A 25,440-nucleotide genomic window follows, 5' to 3' on the forward strand; every position below is an offset into this window, starting at 1 on the left:
TGTACCGTCCCCGCGCTCCACAATCACGTGTCCATAAACATCAAACGGGCTCTCACCAATGCCATAGCAGGGAAGGTCTATTTAACCACAGACACGTGAACAAGCGGAAGTGGACAGGAACGCTACACTGACGGCACACTGGGTGAACCTGGTGGTGGCTGGTACAGAGTCTGAGCCGGCAACATCCCATATAATTCCCACACCCTGAATAGCGGGGCCCACTTCAATCCCAGTTTCAGTAGCCTCCTATACAGCAACAACTCCCTCCTCCTCCACCTCCTCTTCTTCATCTGGCTCCTGTGCATCCTCCTCAACATCCGCCAGTGTTCAACCGTCGACATCATTCCCCAGCTGGGATCTCTGCAGCACTGCCTCGGCTAAGCTCTACTGAAGCTCATCTGTATCGGTGACAAATCTCACAGGCACCTGAGCTTTTGAAAGCGATAACGGAGCAGACAGATGAATGGCTTGAGCCTTTGGATCTCCGTCCAGGCATGGTAGTGTGCGATAATGGTTGTAATCTGGTGGCAGCTTGAAAGCTTGTACACGTTCCTTGTATGGCCCACGTTGTAAATTTAGTAGTTCAGCACTTTTTGAAGAAATACCCTGGGATACCAGACCTACTTACCATGTTACGACGTATTAGCGCACATTTCCGCAAGTCATCTCCCTCTTTTGCTGGCCTGGCAGTGCTGCAGCAGCGCTTACACTTGCCTTGTCACAGACTAATATGTGACCTCCCTACGAGATGGAATTCAACCTATCATATATTGGCCAGGATCCATGAGCAGCAGAGGGCAGTATCCCAATTCCAGCTGGAACATGCCCGTCAAACGCAGCTGCAAGACATAAGTACTGCCGAGTGGGTGTGGATTGCAGACATTTGTCAGGTCTTGGAGAATTTTGATTACTGTACCAACATTGTGAGCAGTGATGATGCTGTTATCAGCATTACCATTCCACTGATTTGTTTATTCAAACGCTCTCTGGATGGTCTGACTGACCAAAGTGTTTATGCACCCGAGTTGTCTGTGGATCCAGACTTCACAACGGTTGCTAGTAATCCGCACAACCTCAGACAACAAGCTCAGGCCACCTTTGCTTAGCATCACGAGGATGAGGAGGATGATGGCGAACAGGAATGCTTTGAAGTTGGTAACCAAGGGATTGACAACCCAAGCTTCAGGGCTATCCAGCATGGATGGCCTGAGGAGAAGCAGGAGGAGGAAGAGAGAGAGACTGAGGAGGAGAGGAGGTTTAGGGGGACAGAATGTATACTTAGCAGTGACACACAAAGGTTTCCAGTTCGGAGTCTGGGACACATGGCACAGTTCATGTCACACTGCCTTTCTCATGACTGTCGGCTAGTCCACATTTTGGCAGACAACAAATACTGGTTATGTACCTTCTTTGACCCACGCTACCAAGACAAATTTGCTTTGCTACTTGTGGAGGCAAATAAGGATTGTACTTCGAAAACATTCAAGAGGGCTGTAGTGGAACAGTTGATGAAACGATTACCCTCAGATCATGCTGGCGCCAGAGGTAGCGTCTCATCTCACGCAACAGGATTACAACAGAGGGCTATACATAGTAGGAGCAACACAGGCGGGGGACTAATGTGCTAAAACTGGTCCATTTTCCACAAACCATCAACTGCGACACAGATAACAGTTGGAGGAACGATGACAAGGAGGGAACATTTAAGTAAGATGGTGATGGACTATGTTGTTGACCATATCAGCGTGCTTTCAGAGTCTACAGTTCCCTTTAACTATTGGGTTTCCAAGCTCAACACTTGGCCAGACCTCGCGTTATACGCTTTGGAAGTGCTAGCTTGCCCTGCTGCGAGTGTGTTGTCTGAGCGTGTTTTCAGCCCAGCGGGGTCAATAATAACAGATAGTTGCACACGACTATCCACGGAAAGTGCAGACAGTTTGACCATGATCAAAATGAACCATAGATGGATTGCCCCAGAGTATCTCAGGCCGCCTGTTAACAAGACCCAATAATAAGTGTAGCTCCAAAATTTGGATTTCTTAAGTTCAAATAAGTTCCATTGTTTCTCATTCAAGACTATTTTGTCTTCTATCATCTAATGACACCGCATGAGTAATGTAACTTGTAAGGCTGCTGCCGCCATATAATTGTTTGGCCCAATCACCCAGGGCAATATTTTTCAAGCCTTTGTACATTATGCACTGGCACAAGCACTGTTGAGGCTACACTGTCTAGAACAATTGGTCAGGCAGTCTCTATTTGTGTTCTTTATTGATGCTGTGTTCCACGGTGTGTTACACATGGCCCCCTGCAAAACCAGAATTTTTTTTGCTTCTTGGCATGTTATGCCCTGTTGCTTATCCTACCAATTTTTTTTTAAAAAAGCTGTTGGTAGTACCTACTGATGCAGTGCTCCATAGTGTCTGAACCATTATCCCCTGGGGAAACTGAATGTATTAAACTCCTTGGTATGTTATATTCTGTTGCTTATGCTAAAATTTTTTAATGAAAAGCTGTTGGGAGTACCTACTGATACAGTGCTCCATAGTGTCTGAACCATTATCCCCTGGAGAAACTGAATGTATTAACCTCCTTGGGTTGTTATGCCCTGTTGCAAATCCTACCAATTTTTTTTAAATTAAGCTGTTGGGAGCTCTTGGGAGTACCTTGTACTGCTTAGCTACATGATGTCAGGACCACTACACCCTAGGGGAACTGAATGTATTAAACTCCTTGGCATGTTATGCCCTGTTGCAAATCCTAACAATTTTTTGAAAAATAACTGTTGGGAGTACCTACTGATGCAGTGCTCCATAGTGTCTGAACCATTTTCCCCTGGGGAAACTGAATTTTTTTTAAATCCTCGGTGTTAGCTAGTGGAATAAAGCCTGAGTTCCAGACTCCAAACTCTGCCACTTCCCCATGGCTGCCTGCTTCCCAAACTGGTGTGCAAGAAGGTGGCGCTGATGCCTCCTTCTCCAAAGCTGATGTTGGCCAAACTCAATCATCAACGACCACATCCACTTCGGTGTCCCAGCGTTCCGTACAGTTGTCCATACCACAGACCTTCAAAAAGAAGCGAAAATACCCCGTTATGCACCCAAGGACAGAAACCATAACTGCACACATTGCACGATTGATAGCCCTTGAGAATTTGCCGTATCGGCTTATGGGAAAAGAGTCTTTCTGCAACCTTTTGGCGGTGTGAAAAAATGAATGTATTAAACTCCTTGGCATGTTATGCCCTGTTGCTTATGCTACCATTTTTTAATAAAAAGCTGTTGGGAGAACCTAGTGATGCAGTGCTCCATAGTGTCTGAACCATTATCCCCTGGGGAAACTGAATGTATTAAACTTCTTGGCATGTTATGCCCTGTTGCTTATCCTACCATTTTTTTTATAAAAAGCTGTTGGGAGTCCCGACTGATGCAGTGCTCCATAGTGTCTGAACTATTATCCCCTAAGGAAACTAAATGTATTAAACTTCTTGGCATGTTATGCCCTGTTGCTTATGCTACCAATTTTTTTTAAAATAAGCTGTTGGGAGCTCTTGGGAGTACCTTGTGATGCTTAGCTACATGATGTCTGAACCACTACACCCTAGGGGAACTGAATGTATTAAACTCCTTGGCATGTTATGCCCTGTTGCAAACCCTAACAATTTTTTGAAAAATAACTGTTGGGAGTACCTACTGATGCAGTGCTCCATAGTGTCTGAAGAATTCCCCCCTGGGGAAACTGAATTTTTTTAAATACTTGGAATAAAGCCTGAGTTCCAGAGTGAAACAACTGCCACTTCCACGGTGCTGCATGCTTCACAAACTGCGCTCTAGGAAGCAGGCGATGATGCCTCCAGCTCCCAACTTGCTTTTGGTCAGATACAATCATCATCAACAACGTCAGCTTCGATGTCCCAGCGTGGTAGTCATTTGTCCATAAAACATACTTTTCAAATTCATTTGAATAGAATTTGAATAGAGGGCCACTGGAGCTGGTGGGGGAGGAGAAGGAAGAGGGCAAGGCCAACATCCAAATGGCCACATTGGCAATGGTACTGTGAAGTGTTATGGAGTACGTATTCCAACTTTCACATTAATGATATAGGGGACGCAGAAAACTGCAAATGCCTGCCATCCCTCCCCAATGTATGTTACAGGGCCCACCTGAGAGCTCTAAGAAGTCTGAGATTTGAGAACAGCCAGTGGCCCTTAGAGGGCCACTGGAGCCGGTGGTGCTGGTGGAGGAGGAGGAGGAGGGCAAGGTCAACATCCCAACGGGCACATTGTAGCTGACCTTTTAAAGTGCTGTCAAATATGTCCCAAAAAAGGAGGTGTGAGACAGACACCAAAATAATGTATAAGTTACAGCCCTTTCTAATCGAAAAGGGAAAATGTAAAAAACGAAAAGTGTGAACATATGCTAAATTGTTTTTTTTTTGGCGGTCGGGGCTTGATTTGACGTTTTAGTACATTTATTAGGCACTAGAAACTGTTTCTTAGCAATTTCCCCTCTTTTACATTGTTTTGAGAGCTGTTCTGGCGACTACGTAAACGCCGCGTGCTGCTCTAACCATGTTATTCAAAGACACCAGAAATGCAGTCAGGCACCTTCTACAGGCTGTGCCCATACTGTTTCAGCCTTTTCCCATCCATTTCAGCCTTTTCCTCAGTCACCACAGGTTACCGACAGGTTCAACGTAAAATTATTTGAGTTTCCCATAGGCTTACATTGGGGGTCGAATATTCGCGAATACTCGAATAGCAGCGAGGTATTCGGCGGACAGCCATCGAAGCTAATAATAGGGAATTCGATCATCCCTATTACTTACCTGTTAAATGTCACAATGCTATAACACTAACATGGGCACAGCAATGATTCTGACCATTCCTAGTTTACTTTGCTCCAGTGATGATGTGCTACATGTGACCACTGCAGCCAATCCCTGTCATACCTACAGGAATCACCACTGAGCCCTGTGAGGAGCTATAACAGTCACATGTATGTACAGCACAATGATGTAAATATTGAGTGGCTTACCTTCCTGAGAGCTGATGCTAAAGTAGTAGGGAATGTGCCAAATGAGAACTGATTATTTTCATCACATTCATCAAACAAGGCTAATTTGACATAAATTTGCAAAAACCATATAACTATTTGTGTACCACTAGTGATAAATATGATAAATAATATGACTAAAAAAAGCTGTTTTATGTCAGAACTCTGGCGTAAACACCTTAATGAATCAGGGTCTAAATATTTCAGCCATGTCTACTTGATAGCCGCAATAATGCTCTGCCACCACTTGTGATGCTGCAGCCAATCAATGGCCTCAAAGATCACACTAAAACAATATATATATATATATATATACACATACGGAAAGTATTCAGACCCCTTTAAATTTTTCACTCTTTATTTCATTGCAGCTATTTGGTAAATTCAAAAAAGTTCATTTTTTTCTCATTAATGTACACTCTGCACCCCATCTTGAAAGAAAAAAAAAGAAATGTAGAAATTTTTGCAAATTTATTTTAATTTATTTTAATAAACAAGAAATACTGAACTATCACATGGCCATAAGTATTCAGACCCTTTGCTCAGACACTCATATTTAAGTCATATGCTGTCCATTTCCTTGTGATCCTCCTTGAGATGGTTCGGCTCCTTCATTAAAGTCCAGCTGTGTTTAATTGAACTGATAAGACTTGATTTGGAAAGGCGCACACCTGTCTATATAAGACCTCACAGCTCACTGTGCATGTCAGACCAAATGAGAATCATGAGGTCAAAGAAACTGCCAAAGGAGCTCAGAGACAGAATTGTGGCAAGGCACAGATCTGGCCAAGGTTACAAAACAATTTCTGCAGTACTCAAGGTTCCTAAGAGCACAGTGGCCTCCATAATCCTTACATGGAAGAAGTTTGGGATCACCAGAACTCTTCCTAGACCTGGCCGTCCAGCCAAACTGAGAAATCATGGGAGAAGAGCCTTGGTGAGAGAGGTAAAGAAGAACCCCAGGATCACTGTGGCTGAGCTCCATAGATGCAGTACAGAGATGGGAGAAGTTCCACGAAGTCAAATATCACTGCAGCCCTCCATCAGTCGGGCTTTTACGGCAGAGTGGCCCAACGGAAGCCTCTCAGTGCAAGACATATGGAAGCCCACATAGAGTTTGCAAAAAAAACACATGATGGACTCCCAGACTATGAAAAATAAGATTCTCTAGTCTGATGAGACGAAGATAGAATTATCACCAAAAAGTTCTAACCGGTATGTATGGAGAAAACCAGGCACTGCTCATGACCTATAATATGGGAGGACGAGAGTTAAATGTGCAAAAAATTAATTTATTAGATACAAAAAATGGTGGCACACATAAAAACGAGAGAACAGACATAAAAACTGGACAATAAATAGCAGCAACAATTTTTGGCAATAAAGAAGAATGTTAATTGCTATGCAACATTAAATAAAGTGCATGAAATGGTAGAGAGTAATAAATATCGCCAATGGTATAACTGCACCAGGACATTTAAATATAGGGACACAATCCCAGAGATGCATTGTTAGTTACTTTATAAAGTGCCACATGCAGGAAAAAAATTTCCAATACAAAGCATACCAAAGGGAGGTGGGATCAGCGCCCATCAGGCAGCCCAAAAGGGTAAATGCAGTAAGAATAAACCCATGCCATTAAAGTAATACATTGTATACCCAATAAAGTGCCAGGTGCTTCTTAGGTGAATAGTGAATACATCCTGTGGGAAGAGAGCTCCCCCAACACCCACCAACGTACGTTTAGCCCGGGGGAAGTTAGTGTTCCCATGTCTGGCTTCTTCAGGGGGCTCTATAACTAATAATAGCATGTCACACCAGACCACATATTACCACCACATAGTAACTGAATAATACCACCAGACTGATCATTATAATAAACCATAGTGCTAACACTAATGTTATAGTAATGAGAGAATCCAGAGTCAGGGTCTTAGGCTGGAGTCACACTTGCGATTGGAAAATCGGACCGATTCTCATGCTAGAAAGTAGCATGAGCTCTGTCCGAGTGTTGATCCGTGTGCAATGCAACTGCAATGCGATTCTGTGATTTTTCTCTCGATTGTAGTCCGTGTGTGATCCGTACATGATCCATTTTTATTCTCAGCAGCATGTCATCTGCCATTCAGCTCTGCTACATGGCCGCTGACAGCAGACACAGACAGAGCCGCGCGATCAGAATGAACTCGGATGAACTTCACTCGACTTCACTGTCATCCCGCGGCTCTGTATGTGTGTCGTGGCCTGATTTTCGGTCACCGGTGAAGGTCTCACTGGGACTGCAAATCCCCTGAGTGACTGAAGTGATCTGCGTGATCAGCAGTGCCGTCACTCAGGTGACCCGCGGCCACAGCTGAAGTTCTCCACCTGAGATCTGTGGCCGCGGTAACCTGAGTGACGTCATCGCTGATAGCGCGACTCACTTCAGTTGCTCCCGTGGAGCTCACAGAGAGCGGTCGTGGTCTGTGGCAGCTCTCTGTCAGCTTCCGATGTAGCAGAGCTGAAAGCGTCGTGGGACCTCTGTGGATTACATCGGACCTGGAGGGGTATTTGGGGACTTTAATAAAGTGGTGAAAGAGGGTGGGTTTTTTTTGTCATTTATTTCAAATAAAGGATTTTTGGGGGTATGTGGTTATTTTCTTTATCTTACAGGTTAATCATGGAAGGTATCTCGGGGAGGCGCCTGCCATGATTAACCTAGGACTTAGTGGCAGCTATGGGCCGCTGCCATTAACTCCTTATTACCTCGATTGCCACCGCACCAGGGCAATTCGGCATGGGCCGGGTACAGTACCGGGACTGTCGCATCTAATGGATGCAGCAATTCCGGGCGTCTGAAGGCTGATATTTTTAGGGTGGGGGGCTCCCCATAACGTGGGGCTCCCCATCCTGACAATACCAGCCTCCAGCCGTATGGCTTTACCCTGGCTGGTATGAAAATTGGGGGGGACCGCACACCGTTTTTTTTTTTTAATGATTTATTTATTGTACTGCACAACAAAGACCCGCCCACCGGCAGCTGTGATTGGTTGCAGTGAGACAGCTGTCACTCAACATGGGGGCGTGTCTGACTGCAACCAATCATAGGCGCCGGTGGGCGGGGAAAGCAGTGAATACGTGATGGAATAATGAGCGGCCGGCTTTTTCAAAAGAGGAAAAGCCGCCGGAGATTTGTGACAGCCATGCAGCGCCGCGCCCCGTGATCAAGGATCGGTGAGTATAAGAGAGGGGGTGGGAGACACCGACAGAGAGAGAATAGAGACCGACTGACAGAGATAGAGATTGACCGACATCGACAGACCTCATTCATTTCCAATGTTCTCTGCAACATGCGATCAATATATTTAGAAAAACGCATGTCACTGGTCCGTGTGACATCCGTTTTTTTCACGCACCCATAGACTTGCATTGGAATGACTCGTGCGGGAAACTCTAAAAACCGCAGCATGCTGCGATTTTTTTTCTCAGTCCGATTTGAGCTGAGAAACAAATAGCAGATCGGAGCTGCCTCAGTAATTAACATTGGTCCGAGTGCAATGAGAGATTTTCTCACATTGCACTGGTGCGAGTTAATCACAAGTGTGACTCGAGCCTTAGAAAAATTTCTCCTTGTCATCCCAGTTGTTGGAAGTTGTGATTTTTTTACTATTGCGAATAGACATTTGTTTATACGCAGACCTTGACACTGGATTTTCTCCTTACTACAATATCCTTCCTTGCAGCACTGCCCATGTCCATGTATCGGGTCTCCTGGTGGGTGAGCTGACATAGAATGCGTCCTCCACACGGGGTTGGGAAGGACAGTGTTTGCACAAGATGGGGGAGGCGCCGGACCGAAATCAGCGACACCCATTGAGCCGGACCGTCCCCGGAGGTGAGTATTATAAAGGTGTTTTTTACATTCTACAGAGCGGCCTGGGCTCTTATATACAGCATGTTAGAACTCTATATATAAGGGCTCACTGGTGATGGCAGCAGCTCATAAAGGAAAATCCTGGTGACAGGTTTTTTGTTTTCCTAAAGTGGTTTTTACAGACATATCCTCTTTGGATTGCATTACATCAGGATGTGCACCTTCTTTGTATTTTCCTCATCAGGCACCTTTAGGCCCTGTGCGCACTTGCCGTTTTTTGCAGCGGATTTCCTGCGGTTTTGCTGCATGTTTCGCTGCATGTTATGTTCATAACATCTCTGCAGTGATTCACCAGCAAAACCTATGGGGAAAAAAAAATGCTTTGCGCACTATGCGGATTTTGACAGCTCCATGTTTTGCTGCGGGATTCCCACAGCAAAAATAATTGCATGTCACTTCTTTTCCGCACGTCGCTGCGGGATTTCACTCCATTGACTGCAATGAAATCGTGAAATCCCGAAGGGAATAACGCAGGCAGAAAATTCTGTGCGGTTCATTGCGGTTTCCTGCGTTATTCCCTCCAGTATTTCGCGGTTTCCCTGCGGTAATGTTCATCGCTGCCTGCGGTTTGCAGGGAAGTGATGTCATTATGACAGGAAGAGGAAGCGGAGCAGAGAGTAAACACACACAGATCACAGACACACACAGACATCACAGACATAGAACACAGACACATATAGAATACACATAGAAAGCAAACGGACATATAGAAAAAAAAACACGTGTGCTCCGCCATATTTTTACCGTCCAGCCGAGGTAAGCACACAGCGGCGGCCCGGTATTCTCAGGCTGGGGAGGGCGAGGGACAGGGTTAATGCCCCCCTCTGTCAGAGTTCCGGGTTTTCCAGTTTTCTTTTGAAAGAGCTTGCCCTTTGTTAACATGGAGTTTTCTGTTCTGTTGCCCTACTTCCTGTCCATCTGCTTAAAAGCCGCCCCTAAAGCTTAGTCCAGTGCCTGAGTATACTGTTTCCTGTGTGCTCCTGCCCTGCTGCCTGATTGTTATTTGGATCCCCTTGAAAAACAACCGACACCGACTCTGGACTTCATCTGGTCTCATCTAGCTGTGCCCGGACTCTGTTTACCGTCTTTGGTCGGTACTTCCGCCCGGTTCCTTCCGTTTCTTAACCGCTCTGGACTCATACCGTATGGACATTTTTGGACTTACCTATTGCCCTTTTGTGTCCCGGCTGCTGCGCATTTAGGCCTTCTGGGGTGATTGCCAGACAGTCCCTGTATAGGGGTTTGCTCTTGGTGGTCTCCCTGGGGGAGTCCGGTGCGCGGTCCCGGGAATTCCCTTTCGCTCCGACCCTGGAAGGTATTTCCTGTGTGTATGTTCTACTGTGTTTTTGTTCTGTCTATGTACATATTGCTGGTTGCATATTATAAACATCTTGCACCAAGAACTCGTCTCTGGTTGTCATTGCCCTAACGCAATTGAAATCCTCAGTACATACAATAGTATTACACCCTCCTCCCGCAGCCAAGAATATCAGCCCGCAGCTGCCCCGAGACTGTCGCATCCATTATGTGGCAGTACCGGAGTGTCCCCAGCCTTCCTGTTGCCGTGATGCGGTGGCAAATCAGGGTAATATAAGGAGTTAATGGCGGTGGATTGCCGCCGCTAAGTCCAGGCTTGATCTTGGCAGCGTCTATGTGACAGCTCACATAATCAACCCGTAAGTAAAGTGACAAAACACACACACCGAAAAATCCTTTATTTTAAATAAAACACAAAAAAAGCCCCTGGTTCACCATTTTATTAACCCCCCCAAAACACACAGCTCCGACGTAATCCACGTCCTGCGATGCTTGCATCCAGCCGCGACTGACACTGACACAGCGCTGAATGCAGCCTCGCAGCGAGACAGCAGAGGTAACTGTTACGAGGGGGACCCGGGGAAGCGTGCCAAGATGGGAAATGGACAGCTTCCGCCGGTCAAGGTCCACTGTGCGGTGTAAGGGACCGCCGCTATGGTGGGTGAAGAGTGAGCGGGTTGCTGCTAGCGATCGTCTGGAATGTCACAGACGATCTATGTACACCGATCTGCCCTAACCCGTGAGGGTTGTATGGCAGGGATCTCACGGCTCGGTGTACCTGTTGCACGGGGAAGCACAGAGGTGCCCACGCACGTGTGCCAGTGGAAGTCACGAGAATATGGCACGAGGGTAGCACAGAGGTGCCCACGCACGTGTGCTTTCAATAACCAGGTGAGTCCGGTGGAGGCTTGAGGAGCTCACCTGGGACAGGAACACGGCCTGTTGAAGGGGATACTGCCGGAGCAGCAAGGCAGGAACACGGCCTGCAAACGAGGTACTGCCTAAGCAGCAAGGGCCAAGCCCACAGAAGACAGTAATGCCTGAGCAGTGGCGTGGCAGCACGCTGCCAGACATCCAAACATAGAAGGACGGTCGCGCGCCGCCATGATGGCAGGAGGAGCTTTTAAGGAGGTGTCGTTCCACCCAAGGGCGGGCGCGAGGCGGAGATGACGGACTTGACCCAATCAGGGTCCACGACGTCCCAGCCTGGCCAGTCAGGATTCACCACGTCACCTGCCTTGTCATCAAGCCGTGTGACGTCAGTGGGCGAATCAGAACCCACCACGCATAGCACATGCTCACCCTCCTGCCTCTGGGAAATAGAGGCGGGATCCTCGGTCTCACAATGTGCAGAGATAACGGGAGTCTCACTGCTTCCCTGAGCAGTAAACCTCTGCACATTGCGCAACCTCGCAGACCTTCGGGGCCGCTGAGCAGGAGGGCCTGCGGCAGGCCAGGAATGGGAGACCGCTTCACTCCTTGTAACAGGAGAACCACTAGGTGTCGCTCCTCTGCTGCCTCTCTGAGAAGGTATCTCCTGCACACTGCGCAGTCTGGCAGACCTTCGGCGCTGCTGAGCAGGAGCGCTCGTGGCAGGCAAGGAATGGGAGACTGCCTCAGTCCTTGCCTCAGGAGAGCCACGAGATTTAACAGGTAACCACAGGGTATTTCCCACGGCCGGTAATGTGAACTCACTACCGCTCGGGAGAAATGCAGCATGTGCTCACAGGGACTCTATCTATCTATCCCTCTGTCTATTCTTCTTCTGTCTATTTATCTGTCTACTATCTATCTCAGAAGGAAATGACTTTTTTTTTTCAATGTGCTTTATTGCATTGAATGCATTAAAGCACATGTACCAACCCGCATGCGGCAAAACCGTGGCAATACCGCGAACAATACCGCGGTAAAACCGCAGCAAACCACATGCGGTTTTCGGGTGCGGTTTGCCGCGGTTTTTTACCTCGGGTGCAGTAATCTTTCAGACCCTGCGGAATTTTCTTAAGAAAATTCCATTTTCCAGTGCGCACAGGGCCTTAAAAGGTGAAGCTGAAAAAAATGGTCAAAAAACTCTCAAATGACCAGCAAAATGGATTTCTCATACACATTGATATAAAGAGTTTTCCATACGTTGAAAGAGGTTTCTTAGGCCTCTTTCACACGTTCGTGAAAAACCACGCACGTTTTTCACGGACGTGTCAGAGGTGCGTTTTGCCCTCCGTGACCCGTGTTTATGGGCTACGTGTGTTCTCCGTGATAACACACGGAGAACATGAACTTTCTACTCACCTGTCCCTGGCGTCGCTGTCCGTGGTGCTGATCTTCGGTCTCCGGTCCTGCCGACTTCCCGCTGCTGCTGCTTCTGTCCACAGTGAAGTGAATATTCAATGAGCATAATGAGCAGCGGTCGGCAGCAAGTGACAGCAGCGGCAGAGACTGCAGGGCTGGAGAAGGTGAGTAAAGTGTTGGTTTTTTTTCTCACAGACACGTGTCTTTTCTCCGATGTGTGTCACACGGAACACATCCGTGTGGTCCATTTGTGTTACGTGTGACCCGTTTGCGTTCCGTGTGACACCTGTGATGCCGGAGAGAAAACTGACATGTTGCCGTGAGAAACTCATGGACACACGTATGTACGGAACGAACACACGTTCCGTGTGTAAATACATACGTGTGTCCAACTCCATTTGAAAACATAGGTCTAGGTGTGTACGTGTCTCCGGTACGTGAGGAAACTGCCAAACACGTACCAGAGATACGTACGTGTGCAAGAGGCCTTAGGAGGTTCTGCACTGTGTGACCACAGCCATGTGCACCGTACACCGCACAGGATCCGTACACCGCACAGGATCCGTACACCGCACAAAATCCGTACACCGCACACAATCCGTACACCGCACACAATCCGTACACCGCACAGGATCCGTACACCGCACACAATCCGTACACCGCACACAATCCGTACACCGCACAGGATCCGTACACCGCACACAATCCGTACACCGCACACAATCCGTACATCGCACAGGATCCGTACACCAGACAGAATCCGTATGTGGCGCCCTGGACAAGCCAGGACGTCACAGGTACTGCACCAACACACCCCACACCCCGGTTAGGAACATCAAGGTCAGACACAAATCCTTGTTGCCTCCCTCCAGGGGCTGATGTCCACACCAGGTGGGGTGGAGCCAGGCAGTTGGCTCCTCCCACTGAGGAGTTCACAGTCCTGGAGGTGGAAAAAGAGTTCAGTGCAGTTTTAGAGTGGAGTTGAGGAAAGTGGTAGTTGAGGAGCTGACTGACCGTGTCCGGGTACGTGGCCCGGGCACCTAAGAGCAAGGTTGGCAGACGGTGGTGACCGTCTGCAGGAGAGGCCGACTGACGCACAACCGTAAGGACGGGGGACGGGCGGTGGCCCCTACCCACGGAGGGGAGAGAACCATCCCAGCTGCTCCCTGTCATCGCTCCCGGGATCCCCGTACAGAGCAGCGGTGGTGTCACAACCTCACCACAACCGTGGGTGGCGTCACAAACCGACATCCCCAAACCAAACCATCCCTTTCACTCACGGGCGAGGAGCGCCGCTCGAGTCCCCAGATCTGGTCCACCGCTCGAGCCACCGAGCAGCAGCAGCGCCGGACCCGAACGTGGTGAGTGCAGCGTCCCCTCCCCGCCCGCGACACGTACGCCGGACAGAATCCGTACACCGGACAGAATCCGTACACAAGACTCCTCTGCTGTCTTCTGGCGTGTTCTAGTGTCTGTGTGATTGCAGATACCTGAAGCCGCCACATATCAGTCTGGCTGGAGCACGTTCACACCGTACATGCCCCGCGGCTTCCTCCTGCTGTCAGGGCACACAGCAGGCCGGCGCACGTGTATGGGACCATGTGACTGCGGCTCGTCCAATGAGCGGCTGTGCTGCAGTGGGCACCGCCTATAGGGGCAGGTAGCGGCTGTCAGTGGCCACACGTGCACTGACTGGGTTGGCAGCAGTGTTGTCAGTGACAGGAGCCTCCCGCCGGCAGCAGTGCCATCCAGTGAGCGGAGCCTCCCGCCGGCAGCAGTGCCATCCAGTGAGCAGAGCCTCCCGCCGGCAGCAGTGCCATCCAGTGAGCAGAGCCTCCCGCCGGCAGCAGTGCCATCCAGTGAGCAGAGCCTCCCGCCGGCAGCAGTGCCATCCAGTGAGCAGAGCCTCCCGCCGGCAGCAGTGCCATCCAGTGAGCGGAGCCTCCCGCCGGCAGCAGTGCCATCCAGTGAGCAGAGCCTCCCGCCGGCACTATGCCGTCCCCCATCCCTGTGGAGCGCTTCCTGCCCCGGGACCTCTCCCCCTCCATAGACCTCCGCCCGTGCAGCAGTCCGCTGGAGCTGAGCCGCAGTAAGCCCGGCTCCTTCCTCCCCGCCGCCGGCTCCCGTCGTCTGGCCGTCCTCCCTCCCCGCCTGGCCTGGTGCAGAATTGACTGGGAGCAGGTGCGGGTGTTGGAGCCGCTGGGCTCCGGGGGCTTCGGCTCCGTCTACCGGGCCACTTACTGCGGACAAACGGTGGCGCTGAAGAAGGTGAAGCGCTGCAGCAAGAACCGGCTGGCCTCCCGGCAGAGCTTCTGGGGAGAGCTGAACGCCGCCTGCCTCCGCCACCCGCATGTGGTGCGCGTCGTGGCCGCCAGCGCCTGCTGCCCCGGAGACCCCGGCAGTCCCGGCACCATCATCATGGAGTACGCCGGCAGCAGCACCCTGCACCAGCGCATCTACGGCCGCGGGCCCCCGCTGGACAAGGAGCTCTGCGTGCGCTACTCCCGGCACATCGCGGACGGCCTGAGCTTCCTGCACCGGGGGAAGGTCGTGCACCTGGACCTGAAGCCGGCCAACGTGCTGCTCGCCCCCGGGGACCTGTGCAAGATCGGGGACTTCGGCTGCTCGCAGAGACTGCGGGACGGGGAGGATCCGAGCTGCTCCCAGCTCCGCCACCTGGGGGGCACCTACACCCACCGGGCCCCGGAGCTGCTCCGCGGCCAGCCGGTCACTGTGAAGGCGGACATCTACTCGTACGCGGTGACCGTGTGGCAGATGGTGAGCCGGGAGCTGCCGTACACCGGGGACCGGCAGTGTGTGCTGTACGCCGTGGTGGCCTATGACCTGCGGCCAGAGATCGGACAGCTGTTCAGCAGCACAGAGGCCGGCGGGGCGCTGCGGGGCATCATCCAGAGCTGCTGGGCGCCGCTGCCGGAGAGCAGGCCCGGCGCACAGGAGGTCCTGCAGCGCCTGGAGCTCTGCGCCTCGGTGCGGCCGGAGGGGGCCGCTGCCCGGAGTCCTCCCGCGGCCTTCACCTGAGCATACTGCTCCCCATGGAGCTGCCGCAGTGATGAGAACTCCCGGGCCTCATGGAGTGTGGAGCGGCCACTGCGCCGGGTGATGGTGGTGGCGGCACCTAAACTAAATGTTTCCGTTCTGTGTGTTTTACAAGACTCTAATAAGAGATGTGGAGAATACTGAGCGCAGGATGCTGTGCCCTGCTGACCAGGATCAGTCCCAGGATCCCTGTACAGACTGGGGGGGTCCGGACTCTGGGATCGGATCCCTGTACAGACTGGGGGGGTCCGGACTCTGGGATCGGATCCCTGTACAGACTGGGGGGGTCCGGACTCTGGGATCGGATCCCTGTACAGACTGGGGGGGTCCGGACTCTGGGATCGGATCCCTGTACAGACTGGGGGGGTCCGGACTCTGGGATCGGATCCCTGTACAGACTGGGGGGGTCCGGACTCTGGGATCGGATCCCTGTACAGACTGGGGGGGTCCGGACTCTGGGATCGGATCCCTGTACAGACTGGGGGGGATCGGACTCTGGGATCGGATCCCTGTACAGACTGGGGGGGATCGGACTCTGGGATCGGATCCCTGTACAGACTGGGGGGGGTCCGGACTCTGGGATCGGATCCCTGTACAGACTGGGGGGGATCGGACTCTGGGATCGGATCCCTGTACAGACTGGGGGGGTCCGGACTCTGGAATTTTGATTCCTTTGGTTGTCACTGACGCAAATATTTATATGTAGATCACAACTGTTTTAGAATAAAATATATATTTCTACCTGTTAATTTCACTGTTGTGGCTCCGGTGGTCCGCACCGCTCGTCCTGCAGTGATGTCTGTGCTGGTGGCCACTGCAGCCAACTGGGCTCTTTATGCCCTCAGAAAAGACATCTAAGCTCCCAGCCTGGCGTAGTCCTGAATGGACAGGTGACTGTTACAAAAGGCTCGTTCTGTGATGTCTGTAGCTCATAAAGTTTCTCTGGCCCGTAATTGTCCATCTGACAGCAAGTGGAGGTGTTCAGCTATTGGCCACAGGATGGATGACATATAGATCAGGAGGGCCGACTATTAGTCTACACCATATGGCAGAATGGCGCCCCTGCGTGATGCCAGGCTTTTCCCTATAGGGCTGCTTGGTGCGGTTTTCTGCTTTTTCCTGCAGCTCCATGGAGAAGGAATGGGGCTGAGGTCGGCTGCTCCCTTCTGACGGCGGGGCCAAGGTTGGCTGTTTCCTTTTGATGGGGATAAAAGCAGGGCTGTGGAGTCGGAGCTCATTTTGGTGGAGTTGGTATAAAATGCACGGACTCCTAAAATATATAATAAATTGGGGACAGGAGTGCAATGCAGAATGTGCTGAATATTTTACTAAATAATATTTAGTATAATGCTTATATTTAAGTGAAAAATGTATTGTAGTACAATGTAAACATTAGATATTTACCGTATTTTTCGCTTTATAAGACGCACTTTTCCTCCCAAAAATTTGTGAGGAAAATGGGGGGAGGGGGTGCATCTTATAATCCGAATATAGCGGTACCGGGGGGGCCTGTCCGTGCGGCGATCGGGTGCTTGTGGCTGCGTGCAGGTGGCAGCCGGGTACCCGTGGCAGTGTGCAGCCCTCACACAGGCACCCGGCTGCCGCCCGCACGCAAGCACAGGTACCCGGCCGCTTGCACGCAGGGTGGGCGGGCAGCCTGCTGGTTGCCACTCTGTGCGGGCGGCTATGCAGCAAGTTACCCAGTTTGTCCGCGGTCCCAGTTTCAAATGATGGCGCTGGGAGCGGGCGCATGCGCAGATGAAGCTCTTGGATGAGCGCTCCATCTGCTCATGCGCCGCTCCAGGCACCATCAATTGAACCGGGACAGCGGACACTCACTGCACCGACCTGCTGCACGACTCACCTGCCGCCGCTGCTACTGCTGCTCCTGCCACCACGGACGCCGCGGCTCCTGCCACCACGGACGCCGCGGCCACTGACCCACCGTGCCTGCCAGCACAACCTCTGGCTCCTGTGACCCCGCTTCACCACCACTGCTGCCCCCCTCCGGTAAGAGAACACTGGAGTATAAGACGGACCCCATTTTTTATTTTTTATTTTTTATTTTTTTTTTTTTTTGTATCATGGCGGGGCTAATCATTTTATATACTCATTCGCACCTCAGTCTCCACCCCGTTCCCTCTTCTTTGATTAACAGATGGTTTCATAGATCCAGAGAAGGGTGGATATAGGTGTATGTAAATGTTTGGCCTGCCATGATGCACAGACTCCTGTCCTGGAGAGACTGTTCTGCTTACTTATAAAGTCTATGGAGAAGGCATTTGTACATGGGTCACCCTTGGATGAATCTGAGGAATCTTCTCAGAATTAAACTTTTAGAAAAGTGAATCATTCTCTGCACAAGGCTCAGTTGTCGCCTGTTGTAGGGTCTCCGTACGGAGCCTCATTGTAAGACCGTCTATTTGATGGGAAGAACAGTGCAGCTTGTAAGGCTATTCCCATCAAAGTGAGGGACACAACAATGGATCCCTGAAAAGGACCCTTGGCGCCATTATGTCGGATCTGTCATTCTGTCCCTTTCAGCTCCTATGACAGGACTGAAAAAAATGGAAACAAATGTAAAGTCGGCTTGTTTCTTAACCCTTCAGTTTATTCAGTTGCCAGCGAGTGCTGAGGTAATCTTTCAATATCTACATACACAATCGCCAGTTTCTGTAACCCTATTCCAGCATCCACCGCAGCACTGCCAGTTGAGCAGATGCAGTTCAAATTGCGCCTGTGCAAGTGACATACACGTCACCGCAGCTTCCGGGCACGAACTGCGCTTGCGCAAGTAGCAGTGACTCACCACTCTAACCACACATGCGCAGCCACGGCTGGTACTGCGCCTGCGAGGGAAGAGCGGTGACGTCACCACTACTTGCGCACGCGCACTTCGTGCCCTCCTATTACCATAAATGTCAGGTGCTGTCTCAGGTCACTGAATGGAAAGGTTAAGCAAGCATTGTTGACCTTAGGGAGATCAACATATCCACTGCGGAGACACCATCACGTGTTTCTCAACGCAGTGATTCTAGAGCATTGACCCCCTGGGAAGTATGCAAATAAGAAAGCCGCGGAGACACCATCACGTGTTTCTCAACGCTGGCAGGAAACTAGCCAGGTCTTTCACCGGGAAGGAACAACCACGGGAAGGGCAATCTCCAGTCAAGGAGACCACCTATACCAAACATGGTATCCATCCACAGACAGCCGTTTCGGGGTATTTGCCCCTCATCAGTGTGGAGTAGGAATCTGGCTAGTGGGGGCAATGCCTAGTATAAGACTACTTAAGCAAGCATTGTTGACCTTAGGGAGATCAACATATCCACTGCGGAGACACCATCACGTGTTTCTCAACGCAGTGATTCTAGAGCATTGCCCCCTGGGAAGTATGCAAATAAGAAATACTTCCCAGGGGGCAATGCTCTAGAATCACTGCGTTGAGAAACACGTGATGGTGTCTCCGCAGTGGATATGTTGATCTCCCTAAGGTCAACAATGCTTGCTTAAGTAGTCTTATACTAGGCATTGCCCCCACTAGCCAGATTCCTACTCCACACTGATGAGGGACAAATACCCCGAAATGGCTGTCTGTGGATGGATACCATGTTTGGTATAGGTGGTCTCCTTGACTGGAGATTGCCCTTCCCGTGGTTGTTCCTTCCCGGTGAAAGACCTGGCTAGTTTCCTGCCAGCGTTGAGAAACACGTGATGGTGTCTCCGCGGCTTTCTTAACTGAATGGAAAGGTGGCTGCACATGGTTCTTTACAGTTCTGTGGAAGTTTCATAAATGGCCGTGCAAGCTTACTCAGTGTGCTAGGACCACAACCTCAATTCCCCCTTCAGGATCAGTTGCCACAAAATCTGTTCACCTAAGGCTATGTGCGCATGCTGCGTTTTTTGTCTCTGCGTTTTTGGTCGTTAATCGCACCAGCAGCAAAAACGCACTGGGAAGTCATGCGTTTTTGGTGCGTGTTTTGCTGCGTTTTTGATCTCTGCGTTTTTCCAATGCATTGCATGGAGGGAAAATGCAGGAAAGAATTGACATGTCCACTTTTTTTTTTTTTGTTTTTAAAAGGGGTGTGTGTGCGGACAGCAAAAATGAAAACTCACACTTTGCTGGGGGAAGCAAAGTCATGCTGTTTTGAGCCCAAAAACGCACCCGAAAAACGCAATGCGCACTTAGCCTAAATGTTGCTGAATATAGAAATCCTGATTAGTGACAGGGCAGGTCTCAGATCAATATTTACTCTTGTACAATGTAAATCAATGGGTTTATCTAAGATAAAATGGATGAGGTGTAAAGGCCCCGTCACACTAAGCAACATCGCTAGCAACATCGCTGGTAACGAACAACTTTTGTGACGTTGCTAGCGATGTTGCTGTGTGTGACATCCAGCAACAACCTGGCCCCTGCTGTGAGGTCGTTGGTTGTTGCTGAATGTCCTGGGCCATTTTTTAGTTGTTGCTGTCCTGCTGTGAAGCACAGATCGCTGTGTGTGACAGCGAGACAGCAACAACTAATGTGCAGGGAGCAGGAGCCGGCTTCTGCGGAGGCTGGTAACCAATGTAAACATCGGGTAACCAAGAAGCCCTATCCTTGGTTACCCGATATTTACCTTCGATACCAGCCTCCTCCACTCTCACTGTCAGTGCCGGCTCCTGCTCTGTGCACATGTAGCTGCAGCACACATCAGGTAATTAACCCGATGTGTGCTGTAACTAGGAGAGCAAGGAGCCAGCACTAAGCATTGTGCGCTGCTCCCTGCTCTGTGCACATTTAGCTGCAGCACACATCGGGTTAATTAACCTGATGTGTGCTGTAACTAGGAGACTGGGGGCTGGTCACTGGTTGCTGGTGAGCTCACCAGCAACTCGTGTAGCCACGCTCCAGCGATCCCTGCCAGGTCAGGTTGCTGGTGGGATCGCTGGAGCGTCGCAGTGTGACAGCTCACCAGCAACCTCCTAGCAACTTACCAGCGATCCCTATCGTTGTTGGGATCGCTGGTAAGTTGCTTAGTGTGACTGGACCTTAAGTCTTAAGGCCCCGTCACACTAAGCAACATCGCTAGCAACATCGCTGCTAACGAACAACTTTTGTGACGTTGCTAGCGATGTTGCTGTGTGTGACATCCAGCAACAACCCGGCCCCTGCTGTGAGGTCGTTGGTTGTTGCTGAATATCCTGGGCCATTTTTTAGTTGTTGCTGTCCCGCTGTGAAGCGCAGATCGCTGTGTGTGACAGCGACAGAGCAACAACTGAATGTGCAGGCAGCAGGAGCCGGCTTCTGCGGAGGCTGGTAACCAATGTAAACATCGGGTAACCAAGAAGCCCTGTCCTTGGATACCCGATATTTACCTTTGTTACCAGCCTCCGCTGCTCTCACTGCCAGTGCCGGCTCCTGCTCTGTGCACATGTAGCTGCAGGACACATCGGGTTAATTAACCCGATGTGTGCTGTAACTAGGAGAGCAAGGAGCCAGCGCTCAGTGTGCGCTGCTCCCTGCTCTGTACACATTTAGCTGCAGCACACATCGGGTTAATTAACCCGATGTGTGCTGTAACTAGGAGAGCAAGGAGCCAGCGCTCAGTGTGCGCTGCTCCCTGCTCTGTACACATTTAGCTGCAGCACACATCGGGTTAATTAACCCGATGTGTGCTGTAACTAGGAGAGCAAGGAGCCAGCGCTCAGTGTGCGCTGCTCCCTGCTCTCTGCACGTGTAGCTCCGTGCAGTGGTAACCAAGGTAAATACCGGGTTGGTTACCCGATATTTACCTTAGTTACCAAGCGCAGCATCTTCCACGCGGCGCTGGGGGCTGGTCACTGGTTGCTGGTGAGCTCACCAACTTGTGTAGCGACGCTCCAGCGATCCCTGCCAGGTCAGGTTGCTGGTGGGATCGCTGGAGCGTCGCAGTGTGACATCTCACCAGCAACCTCCTAGCAACTTACCAGCGATCCCTATCGTTGTTGGGATCACTGGTAAGTTGCTTAGTGTGACTGGACCTTTAGGGCTGGTTCACACTAAGCGACAACGAGGTTGCTGTTACGTCACCATTTTCTGTGACGTAACAGCGACCTTGTAAGTCGCTGTTATGATCGCTGCTTAGCTGTCAAACACAGCAGCCGAAGCAGCGATCATAACCGCGAGAGCAGGGAGCCGCGCACACTGCTTAGCGCTGGCTCCTTGCTCTCCTAGCTACAGTACACATCGGGTTAATTAACCCGATGTGTACTGCAGCTACATGTGCAGAGAGCCGGCAGCACAGGCAGCGTGAGAGCTGCGGAGGCTGGTAACGAAGGTAAATATCGGGTAACCAAATTGGTTACCCGATGTTTACCCTGGTTACAGCTTACCGCAGCTGCCAGATGCCGGCTTCTGCTCCCTGCTCGCTTCATTTGTCGCTCTCTCGCTGTCACACACAGCGATCTGTGTGTCACAGCGGGAGAACGCCTTTGAAGAAAACGAACCAGGGCTGTGTGTAACGAGCAGCGATCTCGCAGCAGGGGCCAGATCGCTGCTCAGTGTCACACACAGCGAGATCGCTAATGAGGTCACTGTTGCGTCACCAAAACCGTGCCGTAGCAGCGATTTCGGTAGCGATCTCACTATATGTGAGGCACCCCTTAGGGGTACTTCTTACATAGCGAGATCGCTGCTGAGTCACATTTTTTGTGACGCACCAGTGACCTCATTAGCGATCTCGCTGTGTGTGACACTAAGCAGCGACCTGGCCCCTGCTGTGAAATCGCTGATCAGTGCTGGTTCATTTTTTGCTCGTTGCTCTCCCGCTGTGAAGCACACATCGCTGTGTTTGACAGTGAGAGAGCAGCGATCTGAATGTGCAGGGAGTCGGCGTCTGGAAGCTGCGTACGCTGGTAACCAAGGTACACATCGGGTAACCAAGCGAAGCGCTTTGCTTGGTTACCCGATATTTACCTTGGTTACTAGCGTACGCCGCTCTCGGGCTGCCAGTGCTGGCTCCTAGCACACGTAGCCAGAGTACACATCGGGTAACTAAGCGAAGCGCTTTGCTTAGTAACCCGATGTGTACCCTGACTATGAGTGCAGGGAGCCAGCGCTAACCGGTGTGCGCTGGTAACCAGGGTAAATATCGGGTAACCAAGCAAAGCATTTTGCTTAGTTACCCGATATTTACTTTGGTTACCAAGCGCAGCATTGTTTCCACGAGTCGCTGGTGGCTTGTCACTGGTCGCTGGTGAGATCTGCCTGATTGACAGCTCACCAGCGACCATGTAGCGATGCACCAGCGATACTGACCAGGTCATATAGTGGTTGGAATTGCTGGTACGTAGTTTAGTGGGACGGTACCCTTACAGTGAGGTATAGGTTCCCGTTACACGTAGCGATGTTCCAGCGATTCCCGACAACGATATAACCTGGTCAGGATCGCTGGTACGTCGCTACATGGTCGCTGTTGAGCTGTCTATCAGGCAGATCTCTGCAGCGACCAGCCAACAGCAAGCCGTATAATGACGGCTCCCTGCACATTCAGAACCGGTGCTCGTTTGTCTCCCGCCGTCAAAAACGCCGATGCGTGCTGCACACCGGGAGACCAATGAGCAAAAAATGGTCCTGATGATTGTGTCACGATCAGCGACCTCACAGCAGGGGCCTGCTCGCTGCTGCTTGTCATACACAGCGATATCGCTGGCGGGGTCGCTGATACGTCACAAAACCTGTGACGTTTCAGCGATCTCGCTAGCCATCTCGCTATGTGTGACGGGGGCTTTAGACTTCACTCACTCCTGTCTAAAATTGTGGTTGTTTGGTGGTTTTTTTTTTGTTTTTTTTTTTGGGAAGTGGGGGAGACTTTGGGGGCTTAAGGCTATGTGCGCACGTTGCGGATTTACCTCGGATTTTCTGCAGCAAATATGTAACATTTCTGCAGTCATTCCTCATCAAAACCTATGGGTATAAAAAAAAAAAACTGTGCGCATACTGCGGGTTTTTTTGTTTGTGTTTTTTTTTTTTTTTTGTTTTTTTTACCTGTGGATTTACCTGCGGAATTTCCGTTGCAAAATTAATGTGCATGTCACTTTTTCTGCAGGTACCTGCGTTTTTTGCCATAGATTATGATAAAAAACCGCATGGACCAACCTGCAGAAAAATCGCGACAACAAACGCGGGTGCGGTATTCTGCCAGTGGGTGCGGATTTTTTTTAAGAAAAGTCCATTTTCTAGTGTGCACATAGCCTTAAACTGTAGCTTACATTTCTTCAGCCTTAGCTATAGCACGGTGAAGGTCAGGTCAAAAAAGCGCGTTAACCTACAAACAGGGGCATGTGTGAGCTATTAACCCCTTCCTACCCATGCTTGTTGTAGTAATATGAAAGTAATAAAATACGTTTTATTACATATTCCCTATGTAAATGATCAGAGGCTGTAGTACCCTGGGCGTTGCATCACCCTGTGGGCGTTTGAATGCTTTCCATGGGATCACTCCCCTGTGAGTGTGATACCATGGATTTACATGAGCAAAGTCAGTTAGCGCCTTCAGAATCCCACGCGTGCTCACTTGCCGCCTTCTCATCCTGGTGGTTACTTACCACGTTCAGCCGCACATGGTCGGAACCACAGGAGTCTTCTGAGCATGCGCAGTGCGTGTCTGAAGCCAACAAGCAAACACCAGGATGAGAAGGAGGCGAGAATGGTAAGCGCACATGTGAGATTCTGAAGGAGCTGACGTGACTTCGCTCATGTAAATCCATGGTATCACACCCACAGGAGCATGATACCATGGAAAGCATGCAAATGCCCACGGGATGATGCAGCGCCCAGGGGGGCTACAGCCTCTGATCATTCAAAGTCTCAGATTGAACACACAGGATCTATTTTAATACTGTGTGTGGCTCAGTGACACTGTAGAGGTCCATGTGCTGAGGAGGGGTAGAAGGCACACTGCATCTTTTCCTAACCACAAAGATGCAGCCTTTTTGGCCCTAAAAAACGCAGCCGAGGCAAAAACGCATCCAAAAAAAGCACGTTTGACACACTTTTACCACATTTTACCCAATTCGTTTAAGTCAAATCTATTGACTGGAAGGGCTCAAACACAAAAAGAATTGACATGCTGCATCTTCAAAAATGCAGCTAAAAAAATGCAGTGTGGACCGTAAAATAGAAATATCATAGCCTTTGCTGGGAGAAGGAAATGCATGAATTTAGTAGCATCTCTGTGACTTCAAAATGCACCAAAACCGCAGTAACAAATGCAGTGTGTGAACATAGACTTTAGGTCCAAAATCACTTAATATTGTTGCCTAGACAGGGAATTTTTTTTTTTCCTCACCAACATAAAATGTACTGTTTATGGTTCGCACAACATTGTGCAAATGGGCATGTGTCAGCCTGCTTATACTGGGTCAGGAATATGAAAATATACTTTCATATTCCTGACCCATTATAAGCAGGCTGACAGATACCCATTTGCACTATGCTGTATGGACTATAAACAGTACATTTTATGTTGGCGAGAAAAAAAAAATTATATACCGGTAGATTTATATTTTATATAAAAAAAATTTTTTTTTCTCTTCTTCAAAAAGATGTGGGTTCTCCCTCCTTTTTCATATCCTGCACAGGAACAGCTGTTGGTTGTTGTTGTTGTTTGTTGTGGTTGGTGGTATTTGTGGTTGGTTGTGACGTGGGGGTCCCTCCATTTTTCTAAAACAGCCATGGTACAGCAACTCTGGGATGATATTAAGATGGGAAGGCCCATTGATATTTGGCCCTTTCCAGCCTAGCTATAGCAGCCCACAGCTGCCCCAGGAGTGGTGCATCCATA

At 50.1% G+C, this 25,440-nt stretch overlaps 1 protein-coding gene and 1 long non-coding RNA gene across 2 annotated transcripts in view; one reads left to right on the forward strand and one right to left on the reverse strand.

The window, feature by feature from the left end:
• The window catches only part of LOC142244138 (uncharacterized), a 99,614-nt gene that overhangs the window by 58,599 nt on the left and 15,575 nt on the right, over positions 1-25,440 (reverse strand). Inside the window, exon 2 of the long non-coding RNA XR_012724450.1 lies at positions 16,374-16,901. This is a non-coding gene — a long non-coding RNA (uncharacterized LOC142244138). The remainder of the gene's footprint in view (positions 1-16,373; positions 16,902-25,440) is intronic.
• On the forward strand, positions 14,245-16,380 carry MOS (MOS proto-oncogene, serine/threonine kinase). Its single transcript, XM_075316342.1, has one exon. The coding sequence runs from the start codon at positions 14,567-14,569 to the stop codon at positions 15,611-15,613; it is 1,047 nt and encodes a 348-aa protein (XP_075172457.1). The 5' UTR covers positions 14,245-14,566; the 3' UTR covers positions 15,614-16,380.

This window comes from Anomaloglossus baeobatrachus, chromosome 6, assembly GCF_048569485.1.
Source record: "Anomaloglossus baeobatrachus isolate aAnoBae1 chromosome 6, aAnoBae1.hap1, whole genome shotgun sequence".
NCBI lineage: Eukaryota > Metazoa > Chordata > Amphibia > Anura > Aromobatidae > Anomaloglossus > Anomaloglossus baeobatrachus.

Coding starts and splice junctions, on each gene's coding strand:
- MOS (XM_075316342.1), top strand. CDS start 14,567: ATGCCGTCCCCCATCCCTGTGGAGCGCTTCCTGCCCCGGGACCTCTCC.